At 34.5% G+C, this 12675-nt stretch overlaps 1 protein-coding gene across 3 annotated transcripts in view; it reads left to right on the top strand.

The window, feature by feature from the left end:
• Window positions 1–12675, top strand: part of LOC149797284 (uncharacterized) — a 77600-nt gene that overhangs the window by 24932 nt on the left and 39993 nt on the right. For all 3 annotated transcript variants that reach the window (XM_089961997.1, XM_089961995.1, XM_089961996.1), the window contains exons 7-8: window positions 3192–3311; window positions 9904–11546. In XM_089961997.1, the coding sequence (XP_089818123.1) occupies window positions 3192–3311; window positions 9904–11546 (1763 nt within the window). The remainder of the gene's footprint in view (window positions 1–3191; window positions 3312–9903; window positions 11547–12675) is intronic.

The following is a 12675-nucleotide window of genomic DNA, read 5'->3' as shown; positions in this document are numbered from 1 at the left end:
TCAGCAGTTTTCAAAATTAAATGTAGAAAAGGCAGAAAAACAAGCTGAATTAAAATACAGATTTTAAAAGTAAAGTGCAATTTTCGTTTCTTTTCTGAATTTATTTAACCCTGGGGGACCCTATGTATTACAAAAACCATATAGCCCTATAATGGTTAAAATAAATTCAATAAATAAGAATCTTTAAATGCAGTTAGGAAGTAGAGCTGTTTGATTGATCAAAATACCTCTGTCTGAACAAGCAGACTATGACATTATTGCACTGATTCAAGAAAGTGAAACTTTGGCAGAGCTTATGCTAGTGAGTAGAGAGTAATTATTGGTGTTATTGCAAGATTTTCTAATTAGAACTAAACAGACAGAAAATAAAAAATGACAATTTTCGTCATCTAAATGTAACAGACACCGGTGCTTTCAATGTGCAAACATAAGAGAAAGTATTTCTTTCAGTAGTCCTAATACAAAAGAGGTATTTTCTCTACATGATAACACTAACTGCATATCAACTGATGCGATTTGTTTGATAACCTGTAAAAAATGTAGAATGCAATATGTTGGACAAACACTTCAACAAGTTTCTAAGAGAATGAATAATCATCGCTTTCATATAAAAAATTATAGAGATCCTCAGTTTTCCTCTAATATTTCAACACACTTTAACACCAGTAATCACTCTCTACTTGATTTTTCTTTCATGTCAGTGGATATTGTGCATGGTGACTTGAAAAGACTTATAAAAGAAACTTGTTGGATTCATAAGTTAGATACTTTGTATCCTAATGGCCTTAATGCCAATGCACTATATACAATTATATAATAAAAAAATTTTTTTTTAATTGATACATCTTTTATAACAATATAATTATATGTATGGCTGTTTGTCTCTATTTTATTCTATTATTATGAACTTTTTTTTATACTTTTATATAATTTAGCTGGGTTTTTTGTTGGTTTCTTTTACCTGCATTAATTACAGTACAGCTGTCCAATAGCAATGAGCATTCTTTTAAGCATTAGATTTTCACATTATAAACAATAACTTACCATGGTCTTAATCCCAAAACTATTATTATGCAGTAAACATTGATAATGGTGAATAGGTTAAATTTGATGAACTAAAGCAAATTTGGAGTTAAGTTGATTCTCTATTAATCTTTTCTGATGAATACATTTGGTATGGGCCAATGGCCCATTCACTTCACCCACCTGAAACAATTTGTGGGATACCCACCAAAAATGCAATCATGTATTGAGAGAGAGGAATAATAAATTGCAGAGCAAAGAATACTGAGATTATTTAGGTGCTTCAAAAAGTATATAGAGTCTAATGAGAATAATTTTATTGAGGGTTAGAGAAAGGTTGTACTTTTAAACAAACAAAAGGAAAAAGATGTATGCAAGTATTAGTCGATTTAATTCCATTATTAAAATTTTAAAATAAAAAAATGTGAGAAATGTTGTGATTTATTGTTTTATTCCTCTAGTTACTTTCTGTTGATTGCTTAAGATGTTCCCACACAATGAATTATATACAGTACTATCCGTAATACAACCTCTGCTTGTCCAGCCTGTTTAATACTTGCAACCCAGATTTACATGTCCTTGCCACACATTTACTCAGGAACTAGACACATCTTTTTTTACCGTAGACCTACTTTTTTTCTCTCACAAACTCTGTGAAACCAATTTTTCCTAGTAAAATATGTTTCTTGAAGAATGCTCGCCCAATCATAATACCTTAGAAAAACTACTACTACCTCACAAATGCAATAGAATCAGCAAGGGCTGCCATAAAACCCACAATGACTGCTGTAAAATCTGTGATGGACTTCCACTAGATTTAGTGGATTTACACAAGACTGGGGAGGTATCCACCAAACTGGGTGAACTTCCACTACTCATGAGTGGGTACTTAATCCCCTGCCCTTCTGTCCATGTCCACCAGAATGAGTGGGCAATCTGTTAAAATGTGATGTGTGTACTGTATTTTCAAGTTCTACATGTTAAAATCGGTGTGGTTGACTTACAATGGTATGAATGGTATTCAGCCAGGCTGAGCAGTGCCAATCTCAGCAGACGCAACAGCTGAAGTGATTGGTTTACTCTTTTACATCTGCCATATAGTGAGGTTGTGAAATAAGCATTTAATTATCAGCACTTCATGTCAATCACACTGCTATTTTGAACTCTATTAGCAGAGATCGGTTGCATTTTAAAATGCTTGGGACAAGTGGGGTTTATGATTTGGCCATATAGGTAGATATTTGGACATACGGAAGAATGCTTTGGAGTGTTGTGAACCTTACTGGAGGTACGCCATATTGGAAGGATTAGTCCTATATGTTTTCATGAATACTCTTTTCCTGCCCTTGTAGAAAATGAAATGCAGCTAAACTCTTACCCCCATCGGGAAAGATTACAGTACAAGTCACATGGGTCACATAGGCATTCAGCACCAACTATTTCAGTAATGGGTGTAATATTTTGGAATTTGATTCTTCATACCTTTAAGTGGCAAGTATTCCCTTTAGTTGCATTCATATACATCTGTATTCCTTGTGAATGTCATCATTTAGACCCCCTAAGATGTGCATATGGCAAAATCAATGTTAAAGTGTATAGACATTTTGTGACGAAATGATCCAGAACAATCTGGATTGAATGTTGCATTCTGTGATGTCACAATGAAAGCTAATCATATTGATAAACAAATTTGTACTGTCCTCGATTGTGATGATTCCACTTGACATGCTCTTATTTTGACCCAAGTTTAGTACATGACCACCATTGTAAAAATCCATAGCAATAGATAATTTCCGTCTGGAAGTTTCTAGTTGACAGTTAAGGTATAGAGCATTTAAAGAAAATTGGTGTTAAATTTTAAAAGAACAATTTATATTTAATTTAAAATGAGTAAATGTGCATAAATGACACATGTGACTTGTACTATAGAGATATACAATATACAGAAAGATTAGACAAGTTTTAGTTCTGTGTATGCTATTAGCATAAAGTGGCAAGTGTGAGAAATATTTCTCTATTAATAGAACACCGTATTCCAGAGCACACTGTTGCAGAAGATTGTCATGTGTTTACATTGACATGTAAGGCACACAATTAATAGCCATGTTCAAGTGTTACTCAAGAAGTGTTACAGTCTAAATACTTGAGTTGTGTATTTTTGTCTGCAGACTCGACTGCTGTTGACGTGCCGCAGTGAGCTACCCAAACCCCTGCCATTTCTGGACTCCATTGGGCTGAAACCCCTCAGCCTACAGGATAGCAAGAACCTGTTGACAAGACTGGCTTTAGTAAGCATGACCATGATAGTTCTGTGACATTTTTATTTTGATAAGTGTGAATTTATTTTGACCAAGTCAAATAAAATATGACGCAGTTTTGAGGGACATTTTAAGACATCTGTCTGAATGTTATTTCTCACAGAAAAATGGATGCTGACAACATTATCCATGATCATAATTGTGCCATTTCTGAAAATAGAAAAATCTATAATTGACTTCATGTAATGAACTGCTCAGAAGAATTCAACCAGATTTGACAGAGAGTTTCCTGGCAGAGGGCTTTAAAAAGTAATACAGTTGTTGCTGATTTGCTTTCAAATATGATTACAGTTACTAAAATTAGAAAGATGGATAAGTGACTTCTTCTCAAAAACTGTCAAATAGAATTTGATCAAACTTGATAGAATGCAACCTGGCATAAAGACCTTTAAAATATATACAAAAGATGCTAATCCAACATCAAATATGGCCTCAGCTGTTGAAAATAGAAAAACCTTGAACCCATTTTATACTAAACCCCAATCCGACAGGCATTTCTGTAAACTGTACATTTTTCAATCGGTTGTGTATCAGCAGAAGAGAATGCAGTGATGTTGGTCAGTCTAGTTTTACATGACAATAATTTTCAAATTGTATCCCACTGGATGAAATTTTCTACAAAGCCATATCAATTTAACATTTTTAGATGTAAAAATTCTTTGCAAATTTATATAAACTAGCATACATGCATTGTAACAATTATTTTTGTTATTGCCATAAAGTGCCCTGTGATCATATGGCACCTTTAAAATAAAGCGCTGTGTTTTAAAGGATAGGAGTTTTTGCAGCATATTTACCAAGCAGATACAAGCCAACAAACTAGAATATTGAACACTATTTAAAACTACAGTCCATTTTCATTTTTAAAAAAGCATGAAATAGAAAACCATAAAAAAAACCATGATTTGGTTCATTAGAAGTAAAGTTGTCATAAAGTCATTTAGCATTTCACAGTGGACTAAGCATACCTCGGCAGATAAATCTCAATGCCATGTTTTGAACATAATATGCAAAGCACAAAATGTGTGTATTGATCATTTTCAGTCTGGACTGTGAATTATCCAAACAGATAGTCAACAAAAATGTTCTGATTATGGAAGGAATACATATTTGTTGCTAGGGAGCTGTCTGCTCTTGTCAGCTTTTCAACAATGCGCATATGCTGGAGAATCCCAGTCTTTACAGGGTACATGGTAGTGGGTGGTTTAGGGTACATGGTAGTGGGTGGTTTAGGGTACATGGTTGTGGGTGGTTTAGGGTACATGGTAGTGGGTGGTTTAGGTGAAACATCACCTTTGAGTCTGTCATTACACTAAACAGGCCCAAAATTGGAGTTACTTTTCCTTGCTTGATTTCATGACATTAACACCAAGACACTGATTGGGCACCCAGATGTGGTAATCATGCAAAATTTGCATGAAATCATGAACTTGGAGAGTAGTGATGCACAAGAACTTAACTCAGATTATTTTAAAATCACTCTTAAAAAAATGTACTCTGTGCTGTATACAATTATTATTTAACTGTTGCAACATAAGTAACACCACCAGTAGAGATACTGTAAGGCTTGTCTCTTTTCAGGTAGGCAACTGTTTACACATCTGGGTTCTTCAGCTTGGCAGGAATAGTTAAATTTAATTTGATTAGCATGTTTGTCCCAGGAACAAGCATTATGTGGTCATTTAAACCTTGCATCAGGGAAGTCTTATAAATGCTTGTTTAAGATACAGGCTATCTAAAACACCATGATTCATCTTATGATGATGATTTCATTGGTAGATAACAGCTGTTGATAGAGACATTGTTAATGAATGTTTAAATTATGAACTATATCAGATTATTGGAGCAAGGAAAGTGTTAATGAAGATATCAGTGAGTGATTTTGAACCTGAAAATGATCTTGGATGGACAAAAGCAGACAGCATGCAGGTCAACCCCTCTTTCAGTTGGATTTCAAAATTATATATGGAAAAGGCAGAATACCAGGCCTAATTAACATACAGGTGCTTTTTTTAAAGTAGTGTGCAGTTTTAATTTATTTTCTTAATCAATTTAGTCTTGTGGATTCTTGTGCTACAAAACTGTATTGTCTTATGGACAACGTTCTTTTGCATACCAGGGCCCAGCATCTTGGAGTGAATTGCCCACTGAACTTAGACACAAAGACACAGTGATCCCATTCAAGAGTACTCTTAAAACTCACTTATTTCGACTGGAAGAACAAACTTAAAGACCTATTAATGTTTCCTACCTTAAATATTCTCAGCATGTGTTTTGTTTTCTAATTTCATGGTGTTTTTTTTGTAATCTTATCATTATATATGTTTTTTATGTTATAGATGTTGTCTAATGTTGTAAAGTGCTTAGAGCTTCTAAAGATTAGGTGCTATACAAAGTCCTCATTATTATTATTAATATCATTATTATTATTATTATTATTATTAGGATTAAGATAGAATAAATAAGAATTTAGTTGATTAAAAATCTGACTTAAAAATGACAATGTGGAATTGATGGACCTAGAGCGTTATGGAGCAGATAAGAAATCTGGCATAATAGTCATCAAAGCAATGATTTAAGAAAGTGAAAACTATGAGCTGTGGAAAATTATACATAGCAAGCATAAAGAACAGTTTGCCAACTTGTTCAAGCTGGCTGAGCTAGTTGTGCCCCCTTCAGACAGCTCGAGGCTGTGAAAGGGAGATGTCAGCACATATCGCTATTCATTCACAGATCTTACAGAGATTAGATCAGAAACAATGAACAGATATATGCTTTTACAACTAGAGGCAACATCTATAAAAGATTTTGATTTCAATAGTGCTCTAAAAGAGTGGAGCAGGAAGAAAGAAAGAACAATATTGAAATGGCTGTTTCCTCCTCCCCATCCTTTTTTCTACTCTTATTTTTGTGACAAGTGAGGAGATCCTACTTTAGATAAAATCCTGGCATCTCTGCATTAACCCTCATTTTGTTTCAGTACAAGGCATTGATAATTAAAGTGCAGCATTGACTTTTGTTTTAATTTTTCTTTGAAGTAGGAAGGTGGAAAATAGAAAAAGAAGTTGTATCTGTGGTAAAATTTGGTGCTAATTTGATAATAATAAATAGCAGAAATTACATTCCAATGTATATGATTCCTGCTGAAAATTCACAAATGAACCATGAAAAAAAGTGAGAAATTTAATTTTTGTTACCCAATCTGAAACAGATTGTGACTTCAACGACATATCAAAGTCAGTTACTTATAAAATTAATATCATTTTGTCCAGTATTTCATCATAAAGACATGAAAAGAGGAAGATGTTGCCAGTATTTGTAACCTATTTTTGAAGTTGCTAGTTTATGTTGGTGCTGTGAAATGAGGAAAGTGTTAATATTTGTCTAAATTTTCAATAAACATTCATCATCATTTTAATAATCTGAAATGAAAATATGTAAAAACATTGTTACAAATTGACTGTTTTGAACTTTCTACGCCCACTTCACCCTATTTTTGCCAGCTTCACTTATTTTGGCTGGTACGGTATTTTAATTTAGGACCCTCATTTATTATGATTAAATGCACTTAAAAGTATTGCCAAGCTTTTGTAGGATTAAGATGACTTTTAAGTTAAAGAAAAATTACAGTTCTGATCTAGTAACACATATAAAAGATATGAATGGAATGACTGAAAAGGTCTGGCAAGTGAGATTTACTAACCTTCAGTTGCCTGAATTTACCCAAATTAATATAGCATAATCATCCCTGAACATTTTACATTTGTACATGCCATTGAACATGGTTAAAATTACTAAACCTAGAGAAAACTTTAAATGACTTCTTAAAAACAGCTCAATGGAATTTGACCAAGTTCGACAGAAAGCAACTTTACAAAGATGGCTTTCAGATTTTGCCCAACGGATACTATTGTGCCATAAAGTTATGGCTACCTTTACAAAAAACAAAATAATTTTAGCCAAATGCATTCAGGTGAAGATTAATTTAACTTTTGCTCAAATGATTCCAATCTACTATCAAGTATAGCCACTTTTTACTAGTATTGAAAACAAAAATATTTAACTTATCTTTTCTGAAAAGTTGCTAATCATTACTTAACAAAATTTTACAGAAAGCTTTCTATGATGAAAGGCTTCCAGATTTGTACAAATGATGCCCGTCTACCACACAGTAATGTAAAACATTTACATAACTTCATGTATAAAAAAAATTGCTGAACAGAATTAGAATCATTTTGACATGAAACATGCTGGTATGGGAGCCTTTCAGTATTGGACAAATCAGATATGGATAGCAATGAAACAACATAAGAAATATTTAAACAATTTTTGTAATAACAGATGTAATCAAAAGCATTAGAAGAAATTTTAACAGAAAACATAATACTGCCTCAGATTTCTTGAACAACTACTCTTGCAATTTCCTGGTAGGCAGATGCCATCAAGTGAGCAATCTTGGGGTCACTTGGGTCTTTTGTTCCATATTACATTGAAAAATGTGTTTATGTGACTTTGAGCTGCAGCATGAATTTCTTGTTCAAAAAGTTTCAAATATTATTTGCCTTCTCGTATGAAAAAAATACCTGAGATAGATTTAAATTTTTAATGCAAGAAAACATCAAAATTTTATCAAAAACTGTCAATAATTCTTTTGACTGGTTTGTGCAGATGCTTTATATCTTTAATGGTTGAATTTTATCACCTAGTCATTCACTTTGAAAAAAAAAACATTTGTAACAGTTAAACTTAGTAAGGGCTGTTCCAGTCAAAACATACGTTGGACCCAGGGAAGGCACTTTTAATGTGGGGTACTCACCCATAAATGAAATTTTGAATTTTCTTATCATTTTAATATGAACTCTTTGAAATTAAAGTACCCTGGCATATAGTTTTAAAAAACTGCTTTCCCTGGGCATCATGTACGTTTAAATGGAACAGCCTTAACTGAACATAAATCACATGAATTCTCAGTATAACTTGAAAGACTTTTTCAATCTCGCTTTAGTGTATTCTCTTGTCAATTAACCCATAAAGCTCAATAGTGTTCAGAATTGTATGGTACAGTGGTCCCCCTCATATATGGCCACCATTCTGCACCAGGAAAGTGGCCTTATAAGACAGGTGGCCTTTCCAGAGGGGGACTGTATTCGTAAGATGTGTATGTATATGTGCATATTGTAGGAAAGCTACATATAACTTAAAGCAGTTAATATCTTCATTTAAAAGTAGCATTAATTATTAAAATGTTCTTGTCTTAAAAACAGATTTATCTCAGAGTAACATAAATTAATAGTTTGTATTCTTAGGCATGAAATGGGATTGGGGTCTAGATGGCATACGCATTACAAAACCATTCAAAAACATTATTTGAGTCTTGGTACATATGCTGTTTTGTATTCAAAATAATTCTCTTTCCGTTTACTCCATTTTCCCACTGCTACAGAATGTTCTTCTTATTTTTTGTGCTCTTGTTTATTTGAGTCTTCCCAACATAAATTTTTTGGCACATGAACTCTCCCTATTGTCATCAAGTCAAATAACTTTTATTTTTCTCCTAAAGTATTGTTTCTTCATTTACACGATGACATGTTAATGTTCTGTAATGATTTATTCCTATGTGGCTAATCATACAGTACTGCAATTTAATTTTGCAGACAAAACATTTGTAAACGAAATGCCTTATTATACAGGAAGTGATACATGAACTGTCACATGATTTTTCGGCCTTTGTCTGGTACCCTGTTTTGTTTAATGTTAATTGTTTCTCTGTGTGTGTGTGTGTGTGTGTGTGTTTATGTGTGTGTGTGTGTGTGTGTGTGTGTGTTAATCCACAAAATCTATTTTTAGCCTATCTGACTATGTTATAATCTTGACATTTACATCGGTCATAATCGTCAATTTGAAAGAAAAAAGTTTTGTGAAGCCCAAAGCTCTATCAAAACACTGCTGACCCCATTTCTCTCTGACCATGTTATGATCTTGACAGTTAAAACATCCTGTCGTAATCATCAATTTAAAAAAAATCCACTGTGTGAACACCAAAACTCTATCAAAACACTGCTGACCCCATTTCCTGCAAATGTCAGCATTTATGATGTAATAATAACCTTAGTGGCAGTGGTACATGTACTTTAGCCAACACTTCTTTCAGTAACGAAAACCTAACATCCGGAAACAGACATCAGGAAAGATAATTGGATTACTTACCTCACCGTAATTAAGTATTGGTTCTGGACAAATTATTAATAAAATGTGGCTATTTGTGAGTGGTAAATTTTACATTTGTGTACTAATATGGTGGCTGCTGGTCACGTTAGCAGGGTGGCCTTTCTTGAGGGGTACTTTCGAAGACAAACTTGTTGGTGCCAAGGGATTCTAGCCATAAAGAGGTGGTGGCCACTGGTCAGGGGGGACCGTTCATGAGGGGGACCAGTGTATGTATATTGCCAGAGCAAGAATTAATATGGAAGAGTTTTTGTGGGGAACACAAATGAAAATATATTTGTTAAAAAATATTAATTTGACAAATTTTGATGTATAAAATTGTGGTCTTTTTTTTCAGACTAATGTAGTTGATGCCTTTCTGAGTTCTGTAGCAGATTACTGTGGTGGATGCCCCCTGGCTCTGCGTATTGCCTCTTGTTCCATCCATAACATCACCTCAGGAAATGTGCAACAGCCTCCAGAAATCAAAGATATTGAATTCTTAATAAATCATCTACTGAGTAAAATCTTCACTAACTTAGATCAAGCTAGTCAGGAAATGCTAGTTAAACTATCAATTTTTGAATCATCTCCCTTTGACCACACTGCAGCTATAAAGATCTTGGAAGCTGAAAAGGATGAAGCAAAAGTAAAAGAATTTCTTCAGAGGATGACAGATAATCATCTAATTGAAGTCAAAGATAAAAACTCCACCAAAGGTCCAAAGTATTCTTCGAGGACTCGTAGTTTTGCCATGTCTAGGAGATCATTTGAAAGTACTCGCAGTTTATCTTCGGCACACAGTAGAAGTTCATTTGACAGTTCATTTGACAGTTCAATAGACAGTTCATTTGACAGCCCATTTGATGACACTGTTGATAGTTATGGGGATCATGAGTACTCTTTTCATCAGTATATTTCTTGCTTTCTGAAGAAGCAAAGTGAGACTGATGTTTTTAGGGATTGCATACAGGATGCAAAAGTTCAGTTTTTGAAGCATTTCATCTCAGTTCTGAGTAACTGTGGCAACACCAATAATGCCAGTCCACTAGAATGCTTGCAACTTCTTGCTAAGCACAAAATACATGTCAAAATCTTCTATAAACTCCTGAATGAAGAAAAGAAAAGTGTCAATGAATTTTTGTCAAAGAGAATGGCCAAATCTAGACAGCAGCACCTGTCCAATATTTCCTGCCTCTCAGGACTTGTTTTCAGTGTTGATGACAGAAGACAATATTTTCAAAGAGAAGCACTGAAATCAATGGATCAACAAGATGTGTCCCAGTACATTCAGTGGAAATGTGAGGAAGTTGAGACTTATCTGGAGGAAGGAAAATGTGATGAAGCTAAGAAAATTATTGATGATATTTTTGGTAATCATTTGCATAAAATGAGGACAGTTAATTTAAAAGCTGATACTTCATTCAATGATGATCCAGGGTACAAAGTTCATGTTGTGGCATGGTTCCACTATGTTAAGGCTCGTTATTATCTGCATGATTGTGGACAGAAAAGTGTCAACAAAGAGTGGTATGAGAAAGCGCTTTCTGAGTTGCAACTTTCAAGACATTTATACAAGGGAAACTTTGACTGTTACAGAGATTGGTTTGCTAAAAAGTCAGCAAAATGTATGGGAAGTTTTACTACAAGCCATGCAAATGTACTAAACATGATGGGTCGAGTTTGGTTTGTGAAAGGAGATTTAGAACAATCCGTGGAAGATAGAAAAAAAGCATTTGAGAAAGCCCAAAAATATCATAAAAAAGCACTTGAAATCCTGAGTGACAGAAACACGAATCACTTTGATGTACCAGTGTATCAGACTAACATTGGTGCATGTATCCACAAACTTTTCTTGATTGCTGAAAAGGATAAAAAGAAAGAGCTCTGCACAGAAGCATTGTCATGGTATGATACGAGTAGGGCAACAAGTGCAAAACTGTATCAGGATTTTAATATTGGCTGTGCAGACACTTTGAGGAATCGCTCTGATATTTACAGGTAAATATTCCAGAATTGCATAGACGGCTGAGGCTGTCACATTATTTAGATGTGATTTCCACCTTGCCTATACTTCATTTTTATATTGCCCATGCTGGAAGGTAGCAAGATGTTGCTATAATGTTTTCAAAGGTATCAATGTTCTCATCATCAACATTGAGAATTTGTGTGGCAACATAATTTTTTAGTGTGTACATTTTGTGGGTGAGACGGTCTTTGATTAAACCCTTGTCATGTATGGTTGGGTATTTTTTAGAATAGCTAAAATGCAACTAACCTATAGATTCAGTGATAAAAATGTAATTTGATGTTGTCTTTGAAAATATTTTAATGTGAGGAAAATTCCCAACATCTTTATATTATACCCTCTCCTCAATATTTGTATATTCCCAGCATCAATCTTTGCTTCAATCTATCCTTCCATTTTTCTGACAATTTTGATGGCATGCAGTCTTGTGAAAGTCTCTCCTCCAGGGAGGTAGATGAGACAGAATGGTCCTGCCTTACTCCAATACCTAAGACTGTACAAGAGACTGTCAGTTTTGATGGACACAGATGAGTTCCCTGAAGAACCAGTCATGTCAAGTCCTTTTCTTTTGGGGTCTCCAGCTTTGTCCCACTCTAAGGGTCAGGTGACAGACATGAATGAAGTGTAGACATTTGACAAGGCAGTATATGCCACCACCACCCAGATTTGTGTCCAAAACCCTTGGGATGCTTCAGTGGTAGGAAATCTCAGTTTGAGGAGGTTCTTTGTGGTCACAGGATTGATACTGCTTAGGACTGCACAGGTTGGCTTCCTGTGTTGCCTAGTAACTACCTCCATTTCCTACAGCAAGATAAAGCCATCTAAATCTCTTGGCAAGTGCTTACAGACTCCCCCCTCTCCTCCCCTTCCCTCCCAAATAACAATTCTTACATGTGAGATAAACTCTTGTCTTGATACCTGTGCATACCAAGTGCTGTAAAGATGTCTCTTAAAATGTTGATCCAATAGAGGTTTTTTTTACAAGTCCTGTCCCCCAATCGTCTCCCACAAAAGCATACCAAAGAGTATGGAAATATTAAGTAAATAAAAGTAGGATGAACAGGTAGATGAACAAGTTGATCATACCACCCCCTTCCACAA

This window comes from Sinohyriopsis cumingii, chromosome 6 (assembly GCF_028554795.1).
Source record: "Sinohyriopsis cumingii isolate HCF-2022 chromosome 6, ASM2855479v2, whole genome shotgun sequence".
Taxonomy (NCBI): domain Eukaryota; kingdom Metazoa; phylum Mollusca; class Bivalvia; order Unionida; family Unionidae; genus Sinohyriopsis; species Sinohyriopsis cumingii.
This window is presented reverse-complemented; position numbering and strand designations above follow the sequence as displayed.